Below are 26,714 nucleotides of genomic sequence, written 5' to 3' on the forward strand. Positions count from 1 at the left end.
CTTCTCCTTCTCCGCCTCTTCTTCTTCATCACACTGTCTCCATGTCTCTTGCTCTGATTGTTTGAGAAGAAACTGATCATGTAAGTACCAGGCATGGAACCAAAGAAAAGGTATCGCAATAGAAATGTGCCACAATCAAAAGGATTGTCAGTCAAATACTTCTTCTGCCACTGCGGTATTTGCTGCTACTGCTGCTGAGCTCAAACTGTCCCAGATGGCATCCTTATCCATTTTTAACTTGAATTTCGAGTCCATCACTGCGGCTTCTTCCAGGAATGTCTGGTCTTCATCATCCTTAATTTTAAAAAAAGGAAAAAGGAAGACACATCCATGTTAAACAATCTGGGAAAAATGTGACTGCTTGTGAGCTCCTTTTAGCGTCTGTGATATATCTGCCATGTTCATGGTGATTGAATAAATGTCGGTCACAGTACCTGGTAACGTGTGGAGAGATCGGTCCAAATCTTCACCTTGATGTTCTTTGTGTCTGGAGTCCTCCACCTGGACTGAGTAATGGCCCTCCAACTTCCGCAGAATGGGAAGAATCTGACCACAGGCTGGACTTATGCCACTTGAGAGGCAGCAAGAGCAGCAGTCTGCAAACCAGAAGCCTTTCCCTGCCACAGGAACCTGGAGCATTTAACTACTTCCTTTCTGGGGCCAGGTGCACCTCATTGAGGACTGGGTGGAGATGTGCAGCATTGACACTCCTCTGCCTTTCTGAAGTCATGAGTGTCCATTTTCCCCAACAGTCTGTAATAGTAAATAATTATATTTCATAAGCAAATTAACACAATCCTCCATAGGATGGCTTTACTAATCCACCAAGTTTTAAATAAGCCATATTGAAATAGTCACATAATCCCCCCCCTTACTTGTCCTTCTCAGTCAGCTTCCTTAGCCATGAGTCCATGACTGCAGCCTGAATGGTGGAGGACCACTCGAAGAATCTCTCAATCATCAAATAGAGGGAATTCCACCATAAGTGTGTGCTGGGGCAGGTCTGAAAAGCAAAGTTAAAAGGCACATCTGTATGAGCCCATCACACATAACAATATATGTTGCATAATCATCATTAGTTTATCATTTATAATCTTTTCATTTATCACCATGTGTTAATTGTATATTAGAATCCAATGAAAGTAGTATTGAATGTATTCTTACTGAGGAGTCACTGCTTCTCTGTGAGGACAGTTTTTGCCATGAAGGATATCTTCATCCATACAACCACTGTGCGTATTCTTGCAGCCCAGTTGGAAACAGCGTTGCACTTGTGAATTTTCTGCTACATACTGTACTTTTTATCCAGAAGAAATAGCACAGTTTATGTCTGCCTTAAGCTGTACATCAATTGACACAAAACTAACCTCTAGGAAAGCAAGAAACCGAAACGAAATTCTGGTTCTTCTACTGTTGAGAATGGGTGCAAACCTTTCACTACAAGTTTTGTGACTGCACCGTAACACTCGTTCACCCTTCCTTCACTCATTTTCCCTCTCTGTGCAGCAAGCGTGAAAGGGTTTTGATGGGCGAGTCGAGCTGGCTGTAGCCTGAGAGCTAGCTGTAGCAACAGTCTGTCTGTCATCATCTAACATGGATGAAATAAGAGAATATTTGGACAGCATTTGTTTTCTTAGTCAAACAAAAAATCTGCTAAGCCTGCCTGCATGGCGCTAATGTTATTATAACAGGATATTTACCCTCGGACGTGCTGCTCAGTTGGGAAGCAGTGGCACTCATACGTACCATGTATGTGTCAAATACATGGCATTCTTGCAATTTAAATCCATGTTGCATAGAAAGATGTTTCAGCATATTGCTCTTGTTTCAACCCTTACTTGAAATTATCATTTTACAGACATTACAACTAGCACTGTTGTCGTCTTTCTTCATGGAATGAAGCCACGCTTTGAACCGTTTCTTCCTCTCTGCCAAAAGGAATTGATAAGCTCTTAGAACCAGTTCTCAACTGAAATCGGTTCTCAATTCCCATTCCTAGTCCAGTAGCCACAAATGCTGGTGCATTCCACATAGGGCTTGGCGATATGGCCAAAAATCACATCTCCAAACCTAATTTTTTGTAAGACAGCTGAGCAAGAATAACAAATGGTCTGCACCACCTGAAAGTCTGTCAGCATTAAGTATAAAATGCAGGTTATCCCACACAGCTGTTGACTGTTGGCACCAGATGCTTCAACTAAGTAGAGCACCTCCAGTTTGATAATCAGTTTCAGCACAAATGCAGCAGAAAGGTTTGATCACTAATTGATCTGCTGCTGTTTGTGATTCTTTACAAAATATCAGCCTGACATCTGCAGACTACTGCTAGCTATGCTAGTTAGCTATGCTAGCTAGCAGCAGTAAAGTATCCAGTGTTTCCCCTATAATAGTACAGGCCTGGTGGGCCAACGAGAACCCCCGCCAGGCCAAAAAATAATTTTTTAAATGTCAAAAATAACGCCAAATATCCATTCATTCGCAAATCAATAGCGTTTGGGAGTCGCTGAGCAGGGCTGTCTCGAAACATGAGTTAACGTCTGTGTCATTGCCTGGGAAACTACAAGTAGCGTAACTCCTTTTTAAGGAATAGGGCAGAGCGTAAGCAAGTGAGTCGTTAAGCGAGAGAGCGAGCGGCAGAAAAATAACAGTGAATGCGAGCGTAGCAGAGGAAAGGGTTAGCAGTAAGTTGACAGTCTGGAGGTAAATGTACAGTACACGCTACAGTGTGTCAGTTAATAAATGCTGCAGCTTGTCAAGACCATGAAAAGTCATGTCTGTTGCGCTGGATGCCACTAAATTCTACACACTGGTCCTTTAAGATAGAACAGAAAATCTAAAAATCTGTTGAACTAATACTTAAAAATCAAAATTTAAACAAGTGGTGCTATAAATTGTCACATAAAAGGAATATTGAGTTACATGAGCCTACAATTAGCTTTTGTCCACAATAAGACATCTTTTGAGAGGAGTAACTGGAACTACAAGACTCCTTAAATAACGACAGCAGTGGAGCTGGGTAATGATCTGGAAAACAGAGCGGCAAGGTATGCAAATATCTGTGTAAAGAAAAAAAAAAATCCACAACCCAATAAGGCCATGAGGTTGGGATTTGTCAGGAGCTGTTTTTAACTTTCAGTGGTAACTCGCCAAAAGTAATAAATGCATTTTAACACATTCTTTCCACATGCTTACCCAAGAGGGAGCATTCAAATCCCTGATGGTGAACAGCACAGGCTCAATATTCAATAGTTTTTCTGTATGATGTACCTTCATCGGCCTCGTTTTGGGGAAGTCGACATGTAACACCTCGGCTAATCAATTTCCTGTGGGAAATCCCCTCCGTCGTTGTCACATTATGGTTGCTCAGTGGCACTGTATACACATGGCATTGACATGCGTCTTTGTGATGATGCAATCACAAGTGGACGGCGCTGAGTAGTAAGTCCTGCCCTCGTCCTAAATCGATAGTGGAGTACTTCCTCGTTTTATGAATGAAACGAGACACGAGTTGAATCAGCCGCGGTGTCTGTGTTTGACCAATTAGCAACGGTCATCCCTTCAAAGCCGCCCCCAAAGTTCCTTTACTTTTGGAAAGCACTACCACCCCAGCAGGGACTTTTTGGGCGGTAAAACGATCTCCGTGAAACTCTCTTCAAAAGGTTTTTAGTCCCTGGGGAAAGTTCCTGCAGTTGAAATGTGGATGTAATGCTCAATAGAGTTGCAGCTAATGATTATTTTCATTATGGATTTAATCTGCCGATTATTTTCTTGATAAATCGTTTTGTCCATGAAATGCTAGAGAACAGTTTCATAAAACCTAAGGTGATGTCATAAAATTTCCCGTTTTCTTCGACCAACAGTCCAAAATCCAATGATATTCAATTTACTCTCATATAAGACGAAGAATAGCAGCAAATCCTCACAAATGAATTGCCAGAACTTGGAAATGTTTGGCATTTTTGCTTTAAAATGACTCGATTATCAAAACTGTTGCAGATTATTTTACTGTTAATTGACTGTTCAATGCAGCTGTGGTCATCTTTGATGGCAAACTGAATATCTTTGGGTTTTGGACTGTTGGTCGGAGAAAACCAGCAATTTGAAGACGTCACCCATAGCTCTAGCAAATTACTTTGTAATTTTCACTATTTTTAAACATTTGATAAACCAAATAGTTAATTGAGAAAATACAGAGGCGTTGTGTGTCTCTATATGCATATTGTATGAAGCTTTGGATGGCTTTAGAAATCGTTAAATTATATTTGCACAAGTAATTAACATTAGTGTTAGCTTGTCCTTTGCTATTATTAGGAGCTAAATTATTGGTTTTGTCAAAACAAATTTGCATCTTTCAGACACTGGCTTGCAGAGAGCACATTAACCAGACAACAGTTTCAATTTAGCCTTACAGAATTACAATCAGTTGGTTACAGCCAGTAATTAATGGGTAATATACTTCTCACATTAGTTTGATCCATTCAAAGTTTTATTTTTGCATTATCTTCCTCATAAAAAATATAAAAATTTCAACATACACGAAAAGGTCATCAAAAGTCATAAACTAAAGTAGAGGATAAATGGCTTTATTAGCTGTTTTGAGTCACAACAGTCTCGTAAACTGAGATGTGAATAGTTATGGACAAAGACCAGACAAGGACATGAGGCTGGAAGAAAGTACTGGTTTGGTTAATGGCACCGTTTCTGACACTGTGACTTTGGCACTGTGTCTGAGGCTATTTTTTATATTGTAGACTTGTAATTTATTGGTCACAAAATGTTAAATATTGTCAGTATCTGTCACACTCAGTTCAGCAAGGTTACGTCCCCCATTATACTCAAAACTCCTGGGGAGAACCCTCAACCTTGTTGCTGTAATAAATGATATTTTATCATTCCCCACTATAAAGTATCAAATCACAATTTTTTCTTTTTAAATACTACACACCCAGCTTTTCACGATGCAGACTTTATTGTTTATTCATGAAGTATGAGTCAGGCTTGAGGGAGTGGAAGTCATATTCCTGGGTGGACACACATCTGCCCTTTTTAATATCTTTTTAATTGACAAAAAACAAGCAGCAAGGTGAGACGGGCCAGTTAGTAGCTGTTGCCAGAAAACAGTATAAAGTGCAACATGACTGATTTGGCTGTGAGCTGTGCACTAAATTGAAAGTCAAAGCACATTTGGCATCATGTGAATGCCCTAAACATGAATTGGGTGTAATCCTTGTCAGGCTAGTGGCTGCGGTAATGAAACGTGGAACACAATGGTAGCAGCAGCTCACAGTGAAAAGTCAGCCCGCTCTCTGAATGCAGCAATTTCATCCTAGATTCAGCTTGTGGAAAGCTATTACTGTGCTGTGAATACCTTGCTGAATATTTCAGAGGTTGCTCTATTGCAGATTTTTTTTTTTTTTTTTTTTTTTAAGCTTTGAAGTATTAAAAAGATTTGCCTTGGGATCCAAATAGTTAACAATATGCTTCTTCTTGGGTTTTTTTTGTTGTTGTTGTTGAGGTATCGCAATTCTTCAGGATTCTTTCTGTTCTGTCTGTCTCACTTTTTTCCCCCACTCTTACCAACATTATTCTCTCTCTCCTCAGGCAGTGAAGAGCTAAAGAGGATGGCTCACTCTAAAGCTCGAGCCGCAGACGGGAAGGTGACCTACCCCCCGGGGGTCAAGGAGATCTCTGACAAAATCTCCAAAGAGGAAATGGTCCGCAGGCTCAAGGTCAGTCCCTTTCTCTCGTTCTGCCTCAGGTGCGTCTCCTCTGTTTACTGAGGGACGGTGTGTCAGGCTTCACAACATGATGTAGTCACATTTCTAGAGACATAATATCATTATTTCCTTTTTAAAACAAGACAAGATGTGTGTCAAGTTTTGGAAATTAGTAATAGTATCTGAGATCAGATTCCAAATTTTTAGACATTTTTTTGTTTTCTGATTCATATCGCTCTAACTTGTGTTATACTGTGGGATCCATTAGGGAATGAAAACCAGTCTTCATAAAAATTGTATTTTTTTTTTTTCCTTTCTTGCAGTTAATATACATTTTTAAACATTTGAATAATAATGGTGGTATGTCATTATTCGACTTTGCCGGGGTGTAACCGAACACATTTTTCTGCCTAGCTGTTGAGCCAACCTAACCACTAACCTCTGGCATCTCCTCTCCCCATTCAATATCCCTCCACCCCGCCCCGCTTTCAGATGGTGGTGAAGACCTTCATGGACATGGACCAGGACTCTGAGGAAGAGAAGGAGCTGTACCTGAACCTGGCCCTCCATCTGGCTTCAGACTTCTTCCTCAAACACCCAGACAAGGACGTGCGTCTGCTGGTGGCCTGCTGTCTGGCAGATATATTCAGGATTTACGCCCCGGAGGCGCCCTACACCTCTCCAGATAAACTCAAGGTATGGTGATGAGGATTTTCACCAGAATTACTCACTGTTTAATTACATTAACCCTGTGGTGTCTACTCTGGAGGATTCACTTAACACTAACTGACATAGTAATTTAATTTTGCTAAAAAACAAAACAAATACTGTCAATATTGTGAAAAATGCTACAATATGATATTTTAGCCATAACATCCCAGCCCTTTCCTTCTTTTGTTGTATCCAAATTATAAATTTTGATGTTTGTTTTATACTGGACTAACAGATACTATTAGTCATCTGGCTAGAAAACATTTTGTTGTTCGCTGTATTTTTAACTTTGTTATGCTGCCGTTAGCAGACGTGAGTTTTGCTGATGACTACAGCTGTGTGTGCGGAGCGTTCACCATCTCCGTATCTTTCTCGTCTCCAGGACATTTTCATGTTCATCACCAGACAGCTCAAAGGACTTGAGGACACCAAAAGCGCCCAGTTCAACAGATACTTCTACCTGCTTGAGGTGTGTTATCGTGTTACTGTGTGTGTGTGTGTGTGTGTGTGTGTGTGTATCAGTGGGAGGGTTGGTGTTCAGTAGTATTTCATTGAATCTAAATCCAATCTGAATCTCCACAGAATCTAATTAGGTTCAGCTTTAAAAGAATTTTTGAACACTTTTTTTGGATATCTGATCAATGTTCACAACCTGTAGCTACAACTGAAAATGAGATGAGCAGCAGAAAATATGAATTGTTGATGGAAGCTATCAGACACATTGAAATAACATCTGTAGCTTATTTACACTTTGTTTTTAGGGAAGATGATGTTGGTTAGTTGGTGGGTCGGTCCACCATTTAGCTGAAATATTTCCACATCCTTTAGATATATTGCCATAAAATTTTTGTACAGACGTTCCTCTTTCCCAGAGGAATCTCTCCCTGACATAATTTGAGGTTTGGACTGAGTGAAATATCTCAACAACTTGATTACCATTGAAATTCTGTACAAACAGTCATGCTCCCATCAGGATGAATCGCAATAACTTTAACGTTCTCCTGACTTTTCACTATGAGCTGCCATCAGGTCACAGTTTTAATCTGCACAGTGTTTTGTTTTATGACCAAATGTCTGACGTTGATGTTGTAACCAGTGGAAGTGATGATGGGCTAAAATGAGAAGCTTACTACCCAGATGTTTTCTGTATTGTTCATTGCAAATTAAAAGAGCGAGGAGAGTTAAAAGGCACAATACAAGTTTTTTTAGTGTTGGAGCTTACGCCAACCCTAATCAGTGGTTAGGTTTATATGCACATAGAGAGCTCAGTCTTTAACCTGGAGGAAGCCACTTGGTTTTCGGGGTAGATGCAGTTTGTAACGGGTGACTGTTGCCTGTAAACTTTAGTTTTCACTGTACAAACTCAGACTTGCACAGTTGATGGAACATTTTGATGGTCATAAGTATTATTTGTTCCCTATGCATCAGCACTAATCTGCTGTATCTGCCTGAAATGAGAAGCATATTTTATTCAACAGTTTATAAATGGCATCAGCGATACTTACAAGGTTAATGTGAACAGCTTAACCTGTGCAGGACTTGAGGTTGTTTATAGCTTGTTGACTTAACAGCTCATTCTGTGCACATTACTAGTTTTGTTTTATCTTTGTTTTATCCTGGTACTCTGAATAAATTTGCTGATGCATGTGTGTATATAAAAATATTGTATAAAATAAATAATCAGTCCCTCCAGGATTTTGCAGAATTTTTTTGTGGTTGTTGCGATCAAAAATGCTCGATTTTGTAGCGGCTTTTTTCAAAAGTTGCAATGCAATTTGCAAAGGTGTGTGTGTGTGTGTGTGTGTGTGTGTGTGTGTGTGTGTGTGTGTGTGTGTGTTCAGTGGTAAAATTGCAGGAACTGGCAAAAATTGCAAGTCGAGGGAGAAAAAAGCGGCCACAGGCAGTATTGCAGTGAAAAACCCCCCCTGTGGCCCAAAAAAGCATTTTCCCCATAGACCACCATTATAAGAGACATCTTTAAAACTGTTGACAGGACACCTCGAATTGCAAAAAAGGTCAATTCTGATTCTTTCTTTTTTGAGTTTTTGATCCATGGAGGTTTCATATTTCCTCGATCCAAGAAAAGTGATTTTAAAAATCTGTGACATCACCACAATGTAAAGTCAATGGGCTGAGCCAGAACTCACAGGCGGAGATTGGTTGAATTTGCATTAATTATTGCGATTGCAACATCACTGTTGGTAAAAAACGTGAAAGGCGAGTGTAGAAACGCAGAGGAGGAAGCAGCACTGACAGGATGACATGCACTCTCACCTGCTGTGCAACAGAAGCTTATAGGAAACATGTTCATTATATCTGCAGAGATCAGCTAGTTTTGTTTTCCAAGTCTTTCAAGCTACGGCAACCTGTCTGTCTGTCTGAATTTCTTTTAAAATTAAGTCAAAATAAATGATAAAAAATAGTGTATTCCTTCAAAAAAATTTAAACCCTTCAGTATTTTTTAGGATCCTTCTTAAAAATGTTAGTCTGATGTTCGATGTCAGTGGTTTGATTTAATCTTCAGCTCGTGTGTTTCTATTTTCTGTCAAAGTGTTTTAGATTCATCATCATTTGCACCAGGAAGCAATTTCCTATGAAAGCAAGGAACAAGTTGAGTCAAATTGAAAGTAAATATAGTTTGTTTGTAAGTTTATTTCCCACTAATTTAAGATGGTGATTAAAAAGCCAGCGTTATAAACGGAACATAATCGGAAGCAGCTGTGAGATGTAAATTGCTTTTCACTTCATGACACAACAGAAATACAGATTATAGCTACAGTGGCCATGAAGTAGTATAGAAAGTCCTTTCTAGAGATGAACTATGTAACATTACTGGCTTCGTCTGTTAACATGATGGCTTTTTGTCATTCAGACACAAGTGTCTTTTTGTGTTCATGTTCTTTATAGCTTCATTCGGACATGACAGGATACTTACGGAAAGAGCCACAATACTCTCCCCCCTGCTTCTTACAGTGAATCCACTGATGCCTTTTTGCATCAGTTTCATCATTTAATGTTATTCGATATCGAATTCTGCTGCCTATTTTTATAACAGCCGACAAAGCACAAGCATCAAATGACATGCAGTTAAATTGAGACCGTCCTTGTTCTGTTTTGCTGGATATTTATTTATTCATCCATGCGGTTGGCATGAATGAAAATCAAAAATGGAGACAGAGTGCTAGTTGGATTATTATTGTGGTCATATTGAGGTTACCCCCTTGGCCCCGATTTTTAGACTCCCTTTTTATGGAATCTTAATAACTTAAAATGGTTTTTCACTGTGCGTCATTGTTTATTAAACTGATTTTATTTGTGTATAAGAGATGGAGACTGAGACAATAAATGTATTAGCGATTTTAGAAGGCGGCAGAAGACACACATTTAATCTCTCTCTCTCTCTCTGCTGCTGCTTTACACAAATCTGACAGCATTCAATTTAGACTTCTTCCATGTTGACAGGAAATGTTACAAGTCCTGACCTAGTAAGATTTTTCTTTCATGACTTTTATGTAGAAGTGACTCAGGCGTTTATTAAGACATGAGATGGACATGTAAAATTGCTGCCATCACATTAACATAAAGCGGTGCATGTCTGAAAAGGGGCTTAAGATAAAGTTGTTAATATAAGCTGGAATGGAAACCTCAATTAATCTCAAACACAACGCAGAAAGCAGTTGAAAAGTCTGTATGAAAACAGACTTGTTTACTCTTCATTTAAAGGCAACTGAGTCTGATTTTGGTTTTTTAGCAGATTATCATATACTAAACACATTGGCAGTCAACCTATAAGCAAACATGGCTTTCTTCTTTCACCTTCCCAGCATGCATCTGCATCGTAAATGACATTATCACTAACATCCTGCCTCCTCTCTTTTTGTTCAGAACATAGCGTGGGTGAAGTCGTACAATATCTGCTTTGAGCTTGAAGACAGCAACGAGATATTCACCCAGCTTTACAGAACGCTCTTCCAGGTCATCAAGTAAGTCCATTGATCAAAGTCCACCTCAGTGTGTCTCTTTTTTTGTATTTGTGTGTCCATATTCATCACGGTGTTTGTCCTTGTGTGAGTTTGTGTTAGCTGGATTTTATTTTGGCTGCTGCGGCAATCCTAATGACAGAGCTGATCCCTCAAAGCCATCTCTAACACCTCAATATGTCTCTGCCGCTACATCATGAAACAGCACACTAGCAGTCCGGGTGTCTCTGTTGCCCTCCCTCCCTCTTCTATCTTTTCCTCCAAACCCTCTTCTCCATTTCACTCTGCTGAACACAACCTTGAGGGCTGAATTCTGCAGTACAGAATTTGGCTCTTTGCCATTGGAAGAAAAAATTGTGGTGTGTGTGTGTGTCAAGGTTGTGCTAGCATAATACTTTTTTATATATTTAAGAAGTATCAAAAGAGCTTTGCTTTCCATTTCAAATGTTTGCAGTGAGCTAGAAGATGTAAGGGAATGCAGCCCCTGATTTTTGTGTGTGTGTTCCCGTGTGCGTGTGTATAAGTGACACCTCCAGTGAATGGGAGGTAATGAGACTAGTAAAGCCTGCCAGTGTTGAGGACAGCAGTCGCTGAGATACAAATCTAGGTAATAAGCTTCACCTCCCGCTGTAATGCAGATCACACCCACCCTCTGTGTGATCAGAGCATTGCAGTCAGTTTGCAGTCGGTTTCCAAAATAAGAGATCCACCAAGTGAAAAACACAAATGCCGGCCGCCAGCAAAGTCAATCCGGTGCACCAAAAAATGACTGATTCCTGTTCTCAAGTGGTGACCCTGCTAAAACTGGCAAAAAAAAAAAGAAATTAAAAAAAAAAGAACATTTGACACTTGTTATTAGTTTTAAGTTACTGCCTGAATGGGAACCAATGTAGAATATTATATCCATAATTAAATTATGCAGGGATGCCATTCTTGATCTTTGACCTTCCTCACCTTGTTTCCCTAGCAATGGCCATAACCAGAAGGTGCACATGCATATGGTGGACCTGATGAGCTCCATCATCTGCGAGGGGGACACTGTATCACAGGAGCTGCTGGACACCGTGTTAGTCAACCTGGTGCCGGCACACAAGGTAAGTGACCAACATGTGATTTTTGACTACACATATTTAAGCATTTCCTTTCATAGATACGCACACATATAGTCATATCATGAACGCTGGAGCCACTACAACCTGAACAAACTGAAGTGAGTTGATGTTGTTAGTGGACTGAGGCCAGTATTATTTTCTATCTCCTGTAATTCAATGAGACCCCTGCAGGTGAGAGGAGGTAAAGCAGTTTAAAGAGTTTGTGTACAAATATCTGTGGACATCTGTGCCTTCTATAAGCTTCCTGACGGGAATCTTCTGAGTGGGGAAAGAAAGATGACTTCCTCTTCACGTGTTTAGTTTTTGTTCTTTTGACTTGCTGTTTTACTCACCAATTTTCTGTCGATCTGTCCAGAATTTGAATAAACAAGCGTATGACCTGGCCAAAGCTCTGCTGAAGAGGACTGCTCAGGCTATCGAGCCATACATCACCAATGTAAGATTAAACCTTCGACACGCTATTGTTTATCTTATGTCTCAAGCTTGAAAGCGGCTGTGTGTTTGTGGAGCTGAATTTACATCTTTTATGTCTTTGGCTGGATGGAAATCATTTTTCTGGCTTTAACGCCGGATACCTTGCAGTTATGTACTTCCTGTAATAGTCATAAAATTCAGGAATAATACTTGTCACAGCTTTAACAGTTGTTGATAAATCTGTGCATACTGAAGCGTCAAAGCTCGTCTCATGTAGCCTAATGGGAAGAGCATGACACTAACACTGCCAAGGTATTTAAACCATGGCCAGCCATGCTAGAAATGTCTTGGCACTGCAAGAGGCTCACATCTGAGTAAATGATGTAGCAAATTGATATGTTGGACATGAAAATCAGCTGTTGAACATAAAACATTCGATGCATCCCAATATTAGTCCCGAGGCAACTTCAGTGCTGTAAGATGAGATTTATCTGGGACTAGTAGGCTGAAATGGAGAAGAAGCAAGCAAACAGTATTTTCTTCACAAAGATCTCACTGTTTATAAATGAACTTGTGGTCTTTTGTCGCCCATCCTGACTTTCTCCTGTGTCCCATCAGCTAATTTAATGTTTGGGTTTAGATGCAGAGACATGCACAGAATGTTACATGTCACAGAAAAGTCACACAGATTCACTTTTTCCAGTAATCATTATTCCTCCCTCTCTGTTGTCTTTTTCAGTTCTTCAACCAGGTGCTGATGCTGGGAAAGACCTCAGTCAGCGATCTGTCCGAACACGTTTTTGACCTCATCTTGGAGCTCTATAACATAGACAGTCACCTGCTGCTCTCAGTGCTGCCGCAGCTCGAGTTTAAACTCAAGGTACGGAGAAACGCACGCTCTTTCAGTTCAGCATCGATGTACTAAACTGCTTTGTGCTTTTCTGAATGCATAACTTCAGTTTTTTTATGAGCATTTTTGTAAGTTGAGTCTTAGCATCTCACTTTTATCATATCATGTTGTCAGTATCGTTGTTTCATTTGATGCACTGCAGCGTACAAGAACATTTTCCAGATAAATTACATTATCATTATTAGATTTTATGTGTTGCATATTGCAATATTAGTAGCAGTTATAAAGGTAGAAGCAGCTGCAAAGCTTGTGTTAATATCAGTATTGTGGTTTTCATCAACACACCAGACTAAAAACCTGAATTCTCTGACCCATTACCCACAGAATTGCACATTTTTACCTTCTCTGCGGGTTTGTTGATTCATATTAGAAAGATAAAGCAGTCAGCCAGTCAGCATAATGTTGCCTCTGCAGTGTCTCATAAAGGCATCCTGCTGACGGATAACGCTCATTAACTGTTCAGAGTGAGTGTAGGTCACTGCTGTCTCCTCAAAATAATAGCTGCGATAAAATCTCTCCCCCACAGACTCTGTCTCTCTCTCTCTCTCACCCTCCCTCTTTTCATCTTTATCTCTCTTCGCCCGTTTCTCTCTCCCAACTGCTTTTCCTCTTTTCATCCTCAGTCCTTCCCTCTCTCTACCTCTTGTCTTCCTTTGTCTCCAGCTCTCATTGTACCTGCTGTTTCCTCTTCTTTGCAGCTCATTCTAAAACAAGATTGATTCCAAAGAAACCGCTGCCTTCCTGTGTTATGAAAATGGGGATGTTGCCAATGTAGTTAATGTAAACGACTTGGCGCATTTGTCCATTCGACACAGCCAAATTCTGTGCATCATTTCTCTCTCTGTTTCTCTTTTCCTCTGTCTCTGCAGAGTAATGATAATGATGAGAGGCTGCAGGTGGTGAAGCTGCTGGCTAAGATGTTTGGAGCCAAGGACTCTGAGTTGGCTGCACAGAACAAACCACTATGGCAGTGTTACCTGGGCAGGTGGGGCTTCAGTGTTGTGGCTGTGGCATCCACAGATCCATAAAAAAATCTGAAAAAATCTTAAAATACCCCTACTTGATATTGATATTGATGTTAATCTTTGCATCAACTCATTTGCTTTGCTTTTAACCTTTAATGCCTTGTCTTATTTTGTCAAACACACAGTTCTTAATAGTTTCAGAAATGATTTTTGCTTTATTTAGATTGAAAAGTGCATGTTTGTGACTTGTTTCTTGGTTTATGACTCTTATGTTTATGAAAAAGTCTTAAACTTGAGGTCCTGAAACATGCAGTATGTGCATGCAGCCAGTGCCTGATGGCTCATGTATGTTTTTTACCTTGATGGACGTGTGAGTGTATCACCTAACAGAGTTGCTGACGTAAATGCTTTTTTCCCCTCCTAAAGATTTAACGACATCCATGTGCCTATCAGACTTGAGTGTGTGAAGTTTGCCAGTCATTGTCTCATGAACCATCCTGACCTGGCAAAAGACCTCACAGGTAAGTCAACTGAAATTTCCTGACTTAAAAGCAGACAAACTCTTTTGAGAAACCTGATCCTGTGTGAGAGAAAGTGTATCCACATTTAATCCACTGCAGTCAGTATTGAGTTGTTTTGCCACTATATGGAGGTGATGGCATGTTAATAGCTCTTTTCCTCTCCGGGAACTTAACAACCCGTAACCTGGAGCCTCTTGTAAGGACTAGGTTCTGCCTCTTTGTTTACTATGTTTTACAAACCACAGTGCTTTGGATATACTTCATTGAAAAAAAGGCACCGTATGGTTACATTGGAACAAACATCATTTTTATACGCTGTTTGGTTAACGAGTGTGGCGAAAGCAGTTCAGTTATGGGACAAACAACAATGGAAAATGTGGCACTGAAATAGATTTTCTTTTGTATGTAATGACTTTTAAACGTCAGCATGATTAAGTTACTTTAGTGGTGAAAAGGCTTATATGCACTGTTCAGTTATACAACACTTGTACACTTACAAGCTCCCCAATAATAAATTAGGAGATTATTGTTGTTCCTTTGTAGTGGTAATTTAGATTCAATGAGGAACAATGAAGTATTGAGTATTTTCTTTGTGTCTGAGGCATGGATGTATTATAAGAGCTGGATACCAGAGTCCATAGTGGCACTCATTCACTTCAATGAAAATTGTTTGGCTATCACATAAGCCAAAAAAAAGTTTTCCAGCTTTCCAGTTTGCTTCCGTGCTGCGCGGCCCACTGCACATGCACGTCAGTGTTTCTCCACCTCGGCCCATAAACTTCACGTTATGATGACATCACGTACAAAAAATCGCACTTCTAGACTTCTAGACAAACATAAAACAGTAGTGGATTCAACATTTATTTTATAATTAACCTAGTTTTCAGTTCAAGACTTCCTGTCTAAGGATTCACAGACGTCTCTTATAGTGGTGGTCAGCGGGGGGGGGGGGTGCTTTTTGGGTCGCAGGGGATTCTGTTTGTTGCAGTACCTTTGTTGACCACCGGGACAAATTGGCAGCAAGGCTGAGTGGCAGCTCTCTTAATACATCCATGCTTAGAGGTGGCTGGTTCTCACGTCACTTTTGTTCATTTTTTCTTTCACAGAATTTTTGAGGGTCAGATCACATGACCCAGAGGAGGCCATCCGCCATGATGTCATTGTCTCTATCGTAACTGCTGCCAAAAAAGATCTGTCTCTAGTCAATGATGCGTTGCTCAACTTTGTGAAGGAGAGGACTTTGGACAAGAGAGTAAGTGGGCAACTTTTTTTTGCATGTTTGCAACAGTACTGTTCTCATATTGATTTTCAGTAAGTTTTATGTAGGCCTGGGTGGTGTGGTAAAAATGTATTATTTTTTTAATATCTGTCTATATTGAAAAAATATATTTAGAACCTGAAAATGACCAGTGATCTGTTTCATGTTGGACTTAAAGTAGTTTTAGTCCAAGCCTCTTTTTGGACTGTTTGATCCGCTTTGTGTCAAAAGTGGGCTTTAAGTAGCCAAAGTGTCGGCACATCACTGACTTCTTGATACCCCGATTATCCAGCACAGCTCTTTACTTTTATGGTTGCTGTTGTTTTCTGCGTCGACGGTTAAGTTTCCTCTTTAGGACTGCTAATCTCTCTTCTCTAACTAGCCTTCTTTTTATACCAAAACAACAACATTTGGTGTGTTTAGCTAACCCAGCTGTGCCTATTTTGGGAAGTGGGCTGTTCGTTCCTAGAGGTCTGCTCTATGTTTGGTTAGAAATAGCTCCATTGCTGTGATGTGATCGCTTTTAAGTACATTTTCAATCAGTGTAGCTTACCAACAATCATCTCATCTCATAAAGCTCTCATTTGATTTGTTGTCATGACTGAGAATTTCTCTTCTTTAATCTTTTCCCGTCCTCCTTCACCCTCGGCCTATCAGTGGCGTGTTCGTAAGGAGGCCATGATGGGCCTGGCATCAATCTACAGGAAGTACTCGCTGCAGGGAGAAGGAGGGAGGGAGGCCTCCAAACAGATTTCCTGGATCAAAGACAAGCTGCTCCATATCTACTACCAGAACAGCATCGATGACAGGTCTGTGTGCATGTTTTCCTGTTTATATTAAAAACTTAGAGCATCAAAAACAATTCCTTTCCAGATTAGACTCTGTGTGAGTTGCTTGAACACAAATTTTCTGTTGGCAATGTACTGCACTTAATTGTGCTTGAATGTATCTTGTTCCATAGATAATCAACTGAATATAGATAATTAAATCACATTGACATATTTTTAAGTGGCAAACACTTTTCTCCCATCTCAAACAGTAAAATCAGGTTTTTAATTCAGTCCTTCAGAATCCAAAGAGGACTTCTCACTGGACTCAAATCATTTGTAACTGCAGTGTGACAATTGTAAAGGGGAAAAAATACCATAGAAGAAGAGATACCAATTCGACCGCCTACAGTAGCTGCGGGGCACCATAATGCAAAACAGCTGTTTTCATAAGCAAGTGAAATATGTGGGACTTGTTTTCTTATCATTTAAGCAGTCAGACACAGTACAAAGCAGCATCACTCACTTCACTTGTAACTGGAAAATTGGTTTGTTTTGTTTTCCACCTACACATTCACAACACGGAGAGCTTACAGTACCTCTCTGGGGGTTGTTGAAAGTAATTCTACAAAATGTCACTCACTGAAATAGAAGTAAATGAGCTACGTTGAGGCACAAAATCCTAAATGACAACACACACACTAAAAAAACCACAGTCTCAGATCTAACTGCAGAAGAGTATCTGAGGTAGTGTTGTCACAATACCAAAATTATGACTTTGATAAGATACATACCTAAATATCTTGATACCAATACTGAAATTTTTAGCAGCTTGCAAGTTATGGTAAAGTCAATGTTACCAGTGTGAATGTTGCGTTTGCATATAGAGATGTTTGGTAAGTTAGCTAAAAAGCTGACAACTACAACTCCAATGGTGAAAATAGTTTGTCTGTCACAAAGTAAATCACACTCCTTTGACTTACATTTGAGGGCATGTAATTATGTTATATCAATCACATTTGCTAACCTGTCGCTCTTTGAATTCCTTGAACAGGTCAGCATGTCTGTTGGCAAGATGCTTTGCCAAGTTGGATGTGTTGGCTCCCTTGGCCTGCGTAGATTTAAAACAACTTTTACAGACAGGCTTTGTGGTGTCTGTTGGCTTACCCTGACTGCCGGCTATGTAAGCGAAGTGCATATGAGAGGAAAAAAAAAAATCGGTTGGCACGTCTGCTATGCCTGCAGGAAGTGGAAGCAGAGCACTGCACACACACACTGCCCTGCTGTTGCACATCAACGCATCTCATAGGAAATACTAGGGATGCACGATAATATCGTCACGCCATCGGTATCGGCCGACAAAGGCTTTAAAATGAAATATCGGCATCAGCCCAAAATGAACATTTCTGAGGATTTGTTCCCTTCTATTCTGTAGCCTGGCTGTGTTTCCCTCCGCAAGTTCTACTTCACTCAGCTGCTGGACAGACCTGCTGTTTCTTCCCACCTTAACCTGAATAACAAAACGAGGCTCGGTGCTCCAGTTGGATCCACACGGAGATGCTAATGCTAGCGGAGGCTGGCTCGCTGTGCTTCCTTCCAGACATGCTGCGGTTAACGCTAGCCCCGACTCTCCTTGTGGATCCAACCAGAGCACCGAGTCCAGGTTCGTTATTTAGGTTAAAGTGGGAAGAAACAGCAGGTCTGTCAGGCAGCTGAGTGAAGTGGAGCCTGCGGAGGGAAACACCGGGACCTCTAGGGTGAAACAGTCCATGGAGGAGCTGCTGTGTTCGGCTGCACAGATAGGAAACACCTCAGCTGACAAGGATGTACCACTCTGTTTGAAAAAAAACTTCTTCTGCTCGGTTTATATCTGTGGTTGGCAACCAGCACATTAGGTGCATTATCACCACCTTCTGCTTTGGAGTGTGGACCAGAGATTAAATCCTACACATTAATCCTGTCTGTCTAATAAACTCAGAGAAAACTCTCCCGCTTGACCCACTTGGCAGGTTCATTAAAGTTTTAACGCTGAGCTTCTGAACTCCAGTCTTCCTAAGTTCTTCCTTCATATATTGTCTTTCTTGATCATACTTTGTAAAATCTATGATTGCATGCGTAATATGCGATCGGCAAAAACACTGTCATTCTTAAAGTACCGCTACTAATAAAATGGGGTATAGTACCATTTTTAACAGCAGGGTCTTGCGATGCCTTTTTAGTATCGGTATACCGTGCAGCACTAGTCTGAGGGTGTAGTTGTTTTTTGAATCACTGCTGCAGTGGAGCTGCTCAGTTGCCAACAGGAAAAGTCTGTATTGTAACAGGCAGTTCCTGTGTGAATGTGTGAATGTGTGCAACTGTATGAAAGTGAAGCAGGGCACCGTGGTTTTACTTGTGCATGATCAGTAAATCATAGCTCTAGCAGGTCCATAAAATTTTATTTAATTTTTAAAATGTAAGGTCATAAAGCCTTGTTTCTGTTTTATGAGAGGTATTACAGTTTGAGATATTGACCTATTTAATGAATTGAATTAATCTCTGATATACAGTATGTGGTTAGAAACTGTGAGGGACAGTAATCTCATTAATGCACAAATATCTGAAAAATATTTGATCCGTTGTATTTGTTCAGCGGCATTTCATGGCAATTTTGTTCCAAGGTGCCTTCATTTCTGACCACAGTGTAGATAATCCTATAATCCTACAAATGTAACGGTGGGTTAATGACTGCCAGGACTCTCAACTCAGACTCTTAAAGAGGAAAAATAAACATTCAAGGTTAGTTTCCATGGATATTCTTCATTTTTTACCTAAGTTCCTCCTTAAATTTTCCCCTCCTTGTCCACAGGCTGCTGGTGGAGCGGGTCTTTGCCCAGTACATGGTTCCTCACAACCTAGAGACCACTGAGAGAATGAAGTGTCTTTACTACCTGTACGCCACCCTGGACACAAACGCTGTCAAGTAAGTCTTCCTCACTTTGCATACATAAGATCAACAGCAATTTTCAGTCGTGTTTGTTGTTGAACTGTTAGGAAGAAATGTTTTGCTACTGTACAACTATCCCTCCTAATAATTAGTTTCCCTCTCCATCCTTTCTTTCTTTCTTTCTTTCTTCCCCCTCTGTGCCTCTCAGAGCTCTGAATGAGATGTGGAAGTGCCAGAATCTGCTCAGACACCACGTCAAAGACCTGCTGGACCTGATCAAAAAACCCAAGGTAACTCTGACTGAAGCACAAACAAAATTTTAGGGAGGCTGATGGATTAATGTACCCTTGTCTCGTGTTTCTAAATTATTTTTATGTATTTTATTATAGTCTGAAGCATCCAGCAAGGCCGTATTCGCCAAAGTCATGGTCATCACAAGTAAGGAACATCACAAAATTTGTTTGTGACTCTGTCTGCTCTGACTTCTAATGAAACTGCTGAAACAGGATGACCTTACCACTCTGGTTTCAAATCTGTTCCATGCAGACATCAGCTTTTAATTAATTCTGTGTGTCTACAGGGAACCTGCCGGACCCGGGCAAAGCTCAGGACTTTGTGAAGAAGCTGGCTCAGGTCCTGGAGGATGACGAGCGAATCAGAGATCAGTTGGAAACCTTGGTCAGCCCCAGCTGCTCCTGTAAGCAGGCTGAAGTCTGCGTGGTGGGTATTGATGTTTCTATTTTAACTGGTGCCCTTGAAAGTCATGGTAGCCTGGAAATTGTTGGAATCAAATGGACATATTGTATCATTGGATAAAAGTATTAGTAGGAAATGGCTCTAAACTTTTCAATTTTCTGTGTAGTAGTTCTGTTTTCAATGGTGGTGTCAAGCACTGAATCAATATTTTGATTGGTTATTAGAGCCGGTGCAGATTGTGAATCACTCTTCTATAATTGTTTACCTGAAATGTATAAAATCTTGATTTATCAAATACTCCAACCTTGTAGACCTGACAGGTGGCTGCACAATCTTTTTATAGTTTAATTGTTTTCTGTGTGGCAGCTTGGTCTTGTGTGTGATTATTTTTTCATCATTTGCTTGTCATCTCTACAGCGAGACATCACTAAAAAGCTCGGCAGCCCCAAACAGCCCAGCAATCCGTTTCTGGAAATGGTTAAGTTCCTGCTGGAGAGGATTGCCCCAGTACACATCGACACAGAGTCCATCAGGTACTCTGTGTGTGTGTGTGTGTGTGTGTGTGTGTGTGTGTGTGTGTGTGTGTGTGTGTGTGTGTGTGTGTGTGTGTGTGTGGAAAGGCATACAACACAAACTTCCAAGTCATCACATTAATACCAAAGACAACAAATGCCAGTGATGTGTGTTTCAGTTGTACATTATTTGACCATTTTCTTTCACTCTTTGTGTTTCAGTGCTTTGATAAAACAGGTCAACAAATCTATAGATGGAACAGCTGATGATGAGGAGGAGGGCGTTCCTACTGAAGAGGCCATCAGAGCAGGACTGGAGCTGCTGAAGGTAAAAACCTCAGTGAGAAACTCCACACTGCATATCTGTATATTTACTAAATGTAATAGGTTGTAAAATCAAAGCAGGAAATGTCACTTCATTATATAAATTATAGTCTCTATAGTTCTGTCTGTACGGCTGCTGGGTTGAATTGATGTTTGCAACTCTAGTAATCTGTGAATTAAATAGGGTATTATTATCTTTTCTAGTAGAGTGAAATGAGTGTGAAATGACAGACAAGATAAAACGAACATTCATTGATGGATAAAGCCCCCTCCCACAGTTTTGCCCTGAAGGTGGGGCTGAGTGATAGAAACACATTCATCACATTAATAATGACGGCGTAAAAACGTCTCTCATCTTTCCAGCGAGTTTATGTTTCGAGTTTGCTTTATTAATCATTATTCAACATTATTTATGACATGTCATTCAGCTGTTTGACTCTTTTCTTCCACACAGGTACTGTCGTTCACACACCCGGTGTCGTTCCACTCCGCAGAGACGTTCGAGTCTCTGTTGGGTTGTCTGAAGATGGATGATGAGAAGGTGGCTGAGGCCGCGCTGCAAATCTTCAAGAACACAGGGAGCAAGATGGAAGAGAGTTTCCCTCACATCAAATCGTACGTTTCATCGTCTGATTGATGCATCAATTCGTTCTCTAGCTTATAGCAGGATGTATGAATGTGTGTGTTTAATCATAGATAGAAGTCACTGTTGTTTCTTCATATTTCTCACTGAAGTGCTCTGCTCGGAGCACGCTGAACTCTTTGTGACTTATGACATTGTTTTTAATGGTGTTCTCCTGCCTGCTCCCCCAAGTGTTTTGCTGCCGGTACTGCAGGCCAAAGCTAAGAGAGGCCCCCCTCGCCAGGCCAAGTATGCCATCCACTGTATCAACGCCATGTTCACCAACAGAGACACACACTTCGCCCAAATCTTTGAGGTCAGTCACATTTTACACACTTATAAAATAGTACAAAAAAAATCATCTGTAGCTCCTAGTACACCATGGCCATAGATCTCAGTTGAACACCTTTATTGCAGCTAGTAGAAATAATGAAACTGATTAATCTGAATCTTGCTATCTCACTAAAACATGTAGGATAAACACACCTTGTTCTTTCAAACCTGAACAATTTGACAGATATAATGTGATGTTCATGTTTTCGTCCACTATGCATGTCTGAAATGTTTGTCTCTTCTCAGCTGACTGTGTGTTTATGTGTTTCTCCAGCCTCTACACAAAGGCCTGGACCCCGCTAACCTGGAGCAGCTCATCACTCCTTTGACCACCCTCGGCCACCTGGCTCAACTGGCCCCAGAACAGTTTGCTGCACCGCTCAAATCGCTAGTCGCCAACTTCATAGTGAAGGATCTGCTCATGAACGACAGGGTACACACGTCATATATATACAGTATATACACATCACATATACCAGGCCCATGTTTTGAACCTGAAACTATGCTGCTGCATGGTCCCAAAAATGATTCATCACAGTTGTAGGATCAGTATTTTTGTTGTCAGTCTGTTCATATATCATGTGAAATGAGGCTTACAGTATTATTTGTGTTGTCTTTAGATCCCAGGCAAGAAGACAACCAAACTTTGGGTTCCTGATGATGAAGTGTCCCCTGAGACTCTGGCCAAGGTCAGCAGAGACCCCTTTGAGTGTCATTTCTAACATCATTCAGCCTGATTGCCTAGAAGTTCTTCAAAAAAATTTATATAATCTTTGTAACTTAATTTTCCGCCCCTTCTGTCTAGTTCGGGTTGTTTTTGATCTTTTTCTTTTATCCAAAGAATACTCAGAGACAAAATTATGTGTTTACCATCATATCACAATATTCACTTTAGTCATTTACTGAAGCAAGTAATGAGAGGATGTTTGTTGTCAGTTCGATTAGTGTAACTCCATCTTTTGTTGCCTAAAAGATGATTCTGACCTTCCTCCCCTCAGATCCAGGGCATAAAGCTGATGGTGAGGTGGTTATTAGGAGTGAAGAACAACCAAAGCAAATCAGGCAACTCCACCCTGAGGATGTTGACTGCTATTCTACACAGTGACGGGGACCTAACAGAGCAGGGCAGGATGGGGTAAACAACAAAGCCTATACTTCTTTTATTAGACAAACTCAAGGTGTGTGTGAGTGTGTGTGTGTGTGTCAGCCTCTTGAGTAGCTCAGAGAAAGCTTTGTCTAATCATGTAATTTTCAGTGAAGCGCTGTTTTTTAATGGGTATTGTGGACCCCAGGGGTATGTTAGGCTTTAATCCTTTAATCATTAACACATTTTCAGATAAATAAAGTATTCCTTGTTTACTCTTGTCTCCTCTTCCCCCGCAGTAAACCAGACATGTCGAGGCTGCGGCTGGCAGCAGCGTGCGCCCTGCTCAAGCTGGCACAGGAGCCTTGTTATCACGAAATAGTCACACTGGAGCAATATCAGCTGTGTGCTCTCGTCATCAATGTAAGAAACCGCCACAAGTCTCCTCTTTTCATGCAAAGCTCGTGCTCTTTTTTTTTTTTTTTTTTTTACAGCTCTGTATCTTATTTTTTTTGTTGCTTCCCTGCTTCTTTCTCCCATATTTCTCATCATCCTTCCTCCTCCTAATCATCCTCTCTGTTTTCTCTGCATTTTTCTCTTCGCTCTTTAGGACGAGTGCTACCAGGTGCGACAGTGTTTTTCTCAGAAGCTCCATCGGGGTTTGTGCCGCCTCCGTCTGCCACTGGAATACATGGCCGTGTTCGCTTTGTGTGCCAAGGACCCTGTTAAAGAGAGGAGGGCCCATGCACGCCAGTGCCTGGTGAAAAACGTCAATATACGCCGGGAGTACCTCAAACAGCACGCTGCTATCAGTGGTAAAATAATAGAATAAAATCTAATTTTCAGAAGGTTCATTTTATTGTGTGTTGATAAGTGACAAAAGCAGCTACAACATATCTGTAGCATGAAACAGGCCTTACTTTATTTATAGAGATGCACTGATATGGAATTTCAGGGCCAATAATGATAACCAATAATTAACCGTTTTATTTGTGGCTGACACAATAACCAGTGATATTAATCTTATAAATACAAAAATGTGAGGAAGACCATAGATATATATTTTTATTGACAGGTTTATTTTTCCTAATACAACAATGTTTAGAGCCTTCAGCAACCCTACAATAAAGAAAATACAACTTTAGTTTATCATTTTAAGATTTAAGTTTAATCCACAGCCAAGGCTTCACATTATTGGACGTCATTATTGTCTAAAAATTACATTATCATATGTATCATAATGACAATAATTTAATTTTCTTATTGGCCAGTTGTACATCGGCCACCAATGTATCATGCATCCCTAATTACATATATATATATATATATATATATATACACACACACACACACACACACAATATATTGGTCGGGGAAAAAGGAGTTTAAGGGGCTCTGTGGAGTTTTCTTGTAAACAAATAAGATTTTGGGAGGGTTACTCAACAAACTGCATAATGTGTATCCCTGAGGTGTAACAAAAGTGTTGAATGCATTTCTTTCCTCATAAAACACTTTGCAAAGCCAATTTTTTTTTAAAAAAGTTTTTTAAATGCTGAATCGTTTACATCTGTACTAGCACAGTCTTCTTCTTTGCTGCCTTTCTTGGCATGTTTCTGTGTTTCTTGGTGCATTACCTCCTCCTGTAGATCACTGGGATAGTGTGAAACCATTGGCAGGAAGGTGTATTTTGCCACCCGTTTGCACACGAGTACTCAGGCAACCACTCAATCAAAAAAAAAAAACACAGTATAGCGCTAGCAGAGGTCAGAAAGTCCACAGGGTAACTTTTTTTATAAGATCTCTTGTCTTTTGACCAGTTATCACGAGCAATGTTGTGATGAAGAAATAATGATGTAATGTTTACTGTGTGTGTGTGTGTGTATCAACAGACAAGCTGTTCTCTCTGCTGCCGGAGTATGTGGTGCCCTACACCATCCACCTGCTGGCACACGACCCAGACTACGTCAAAGTACAGGACATCGAGCAGCTCAAAGAAATTAAAGAGTAAGTAGTAAAGTGAAAGATTTTGTTGACACTACTGACGATGAAAGATCTGAAGAACTCTTAAAAAGATTTCACGTTTTAAAAGATAAATTGCCACCCATGTGGAATATTACAGCCTGGTGTTTGAGTACATGCAGCTATGTTGTGCTACGCTGAGCACTAAATAATGTCAACTTCTCTTTTCCCCCCACAGAGAATAGTCGCAGCTATTACTATTTTTTTATTTCCATTAACTTCTTAGACATAGAGCTTAAAATTCTTTAGATACTGCAGATTCATTTTAAGAGGAAAATGTGACAATATCGTGGCTAAAATTAAAAAATCCCGCACGCTGATGTGAAACTTCCTCCTTGTTAGGGCTCTGTGGTTCGTCCTGGAGATCATCATGGCCAAGAATGAGAACAACAGCCACGCCTTTATTAGGAAAATGGTGGAAAACATCAAACAAACAAAAGACGCCCAAGCCCCCAACGATCCCAAAACCAACGAGGTACAAACCGCACCTGCAGCTTCACGCACAGCGAATATAAAGTGTGTGTACAGTATGTATTCATCATGCTGGCAAACCTTTTGTGTCTTCCCTGCACAGAAACTCTACACAGTGTGTGACGTAGCCATGCACATTATCATGTCAAAGAGCACCACCTACAGCCTGGAGTCCCCGAAAGATCCCGTGCTGCCCTCAAGCTTCTTCACCAAACCCGACAAGGTTGGTGTCTGCACCCCAAAACATTTCCAGAAGATCTTTTTAATATTTCCAGTGAAGCAGTTTCTCTTGTATGTGAATAGTTAAGCAATAGCTGAGCTGAAAATAATATCTGCAATGAAAATGTATTTGATTTTGTCAGTGTTTTGGGGTTTTCTGGTTACTAATGCATATGCAGCTCTTTGTGTACATACAGCATAGTAAATTAAAAGATAAACAAAGATTATTTTGGTAGCTGGTAGTATCCTGGTGTTTGTAAATCACATGCTCGCTGCAGTAGGAATTCTCAACAGGGCTGGCACACATTTTGACTAATCAGATTGTTTTCAGTCTTTTTTTTTTTTTTTTTTGTAATAATTGTCGTTGCTTGTGCACAAACAAGCTCTCTGACACGAGATTTCTTCCTGTTTCAGAATTTCAGCAACACAAAAAATTATCTCCCACCAGAGATGAAGTCATTCTTCACACCAGGAAAGGTGAGCTTAATCAAACCTCTGAAACGGTAACGTTGTTGTCGCACTTAATTAAAAAGCACATCCCTAACTCAAACTCTTGTCATTTACCGTTCCTCTTTTCCCAAAGCCCAAGTCAGCTAACGTTCTGGGCGCGGTAAACAAGCCGCTGTCGTCGGCAGGGAAACAGCTCCAGAGTAAAGCTTCTCGTATGGAGACGGCCAGCAACGACGACTCCTCGTCCAACCCAGGCTCCCCACAACGCAGCAAGACCAGGTAAAATAAAAAATAAAATGCACACATACACACTTATATAAAGACTTATGGTGCCATGTTGCTGAGTAAGACACTAAATCCCCTGAAGCTGCAGATGTTCAGTAGTTCTGATTTATGAACCTGCATAAAAAGTACTCTGGATCTAATTATTAACATAATGGAAAACGATGAGAACAAATTTCCTCACAGCACAGTGAGTGTGGAGTTTCACTGATATATGCTCAGAGAACATGCAGATGTCTCACATTGAGTTGCAGTTATTGTGTTTTATGTTTATAAAAGAGTAACAATTATTAATCGCTGTGTTTTTAGGCATGACAGCACAGAAATGGACCACAGTGAAAACGAGGACATCAGCCTAAAGCGAGCAGACAGCACGGATAAGGTATAAAAACATCTTTAAACTGAGATATCTACTGTCATC

At 40.4% G+C, this 26,714-nt stretch overlaps 1 protein-coding gene across 1 annotated transcript in view; it reads left to right on the plus strand.

The window, feature by feature from the left end:
* The window catches only part of pds5b (PDS5 cohesin associated factor B), a 37,343-nt gene that overhangs the window by 7,793 nt on the left and 2,836 nt on the right, over positions 1 to 26,714 (plus strand). The window contains exons 2-31 of the mRNA XM_042430842.1: positions 5,602 to 5,729; positions 6,210 to 6,413; positions 6,811 to 6,897; positions 10,314 to 10,411; positions 11,376 to 11,502; positions 11,876 to 11,956; positions 12,674 to 12,814; positions 13,714 to 13,829; positions 14,236 to 14,330; positions 15,437 to 15,582; positions 16,246 to 16,397; positions 19,204 to 19,317; positions 19,490 to 19,571; positions 19,671 to 19,719; positions 19,862 to 20,001; positions 20,395 to 20,510; positions 20,712 to 20,817; positions 21,268 to 21,428; positions 21,628 to 21,751; positions 22,043 to 22,201; positions 22,389 to 22,457; positions 22,767 to 22,903; positions 23,152 to 23,275; positions 23,463 to 23,667; positions 24,742 to 24,856; positions 25,214 to 25,346; positions 25,446 to 25,565; positions 25,976 to 26,038; positions 26,145 to 26,290; positions 26,603 to 26,675. Coding sequence (XP_042286776.1) covers positions 5,622 to 5,729; positions 6,210 to 6,413; positions 6,811 to 6,897; positions 10,314 to 10,411; positions 11,376 to 11,502; positions 11,876 to 11,956; positions 12,674 to 12,814; positions 13,714 to 13,829; positions 14,236 to 14,330; positions 15,437 to 15,582; positions 16,246 to 16,397; positions 19,204 to 19,317; positions 19,490 to 19,571; positions 19,671 to 19,719; positions 19,862 to 20,001; positions 20,395 to 20,510; positions 20,712 to 20,817; positions 21,268 to 21,428; positions 21,628 to 21,751; positions 22,043 to 22,201; positions 22,389 to 22,457; positions 22,767 to 22,903; positions 23,152 to 23,275; positions 23,463 to 23,667; positions 24,742 to 24,856; positions 25,214 to 25,346; positions 25,446 to 25,565; positions 25,976 to 26,038; positions 26,145 to 26,290; positions 26,603 to 26,675 — 3,591 coding nt within the window. The 5' untranslated portion in view covers positions 5,602 to 5,621. The remainder of the gene's footprint in view (positions 1 to 5,601; positions 5,730 to 6,209; positions 6,414 to 6,810; positions 6,898 to 10,313; positions 10,412 to 11,375; positions 11,503 to 11,875; positions 11,957 to 12,673; positions 12,815 to 13,713; positions 13,830 to 14,235; positions 14,331 to 15,436; positions 15,583 to 16,245; positions 16,398 to 19,203; positions 19,318 to 19,489; positions 19,572 to 19,670; positions 19,720 to 19,861; positions 20,002 to 20,394; positions 20,511 to 20,711; positions 20,818 to 21,267; positions 21,429 to 21,627; positions 21,752 to 22,042; positions 22,202 to 22,388; positions 22,458 to 22,766; positions 22,904 to 23,151; positions 23,276 to 23,462; positions 23,668 to 24,741; positions 24,857 to 25,213; positions 25,347 to 25,445; positions 25,566 to 25,975; positions 26,039 to 26,144; positions 26,291 to 26,602; positions 26,676 to 26,714) is intronic.

The sequence above is a fragment of the Thunnus maccoyii genome, chromosome 13, assembly GCF_910596095.1.
Source record: "Thunnus maccoyii chromosome 13, fThuMac1.1, whole genome shotgun sequence".
NCBI classification, from domain to species: Eukaryota; Metazoa; Chordata; class Actinopteri; order Scombriformes; family Scombridae; genus Thunnus; species Thunnus maccoyii.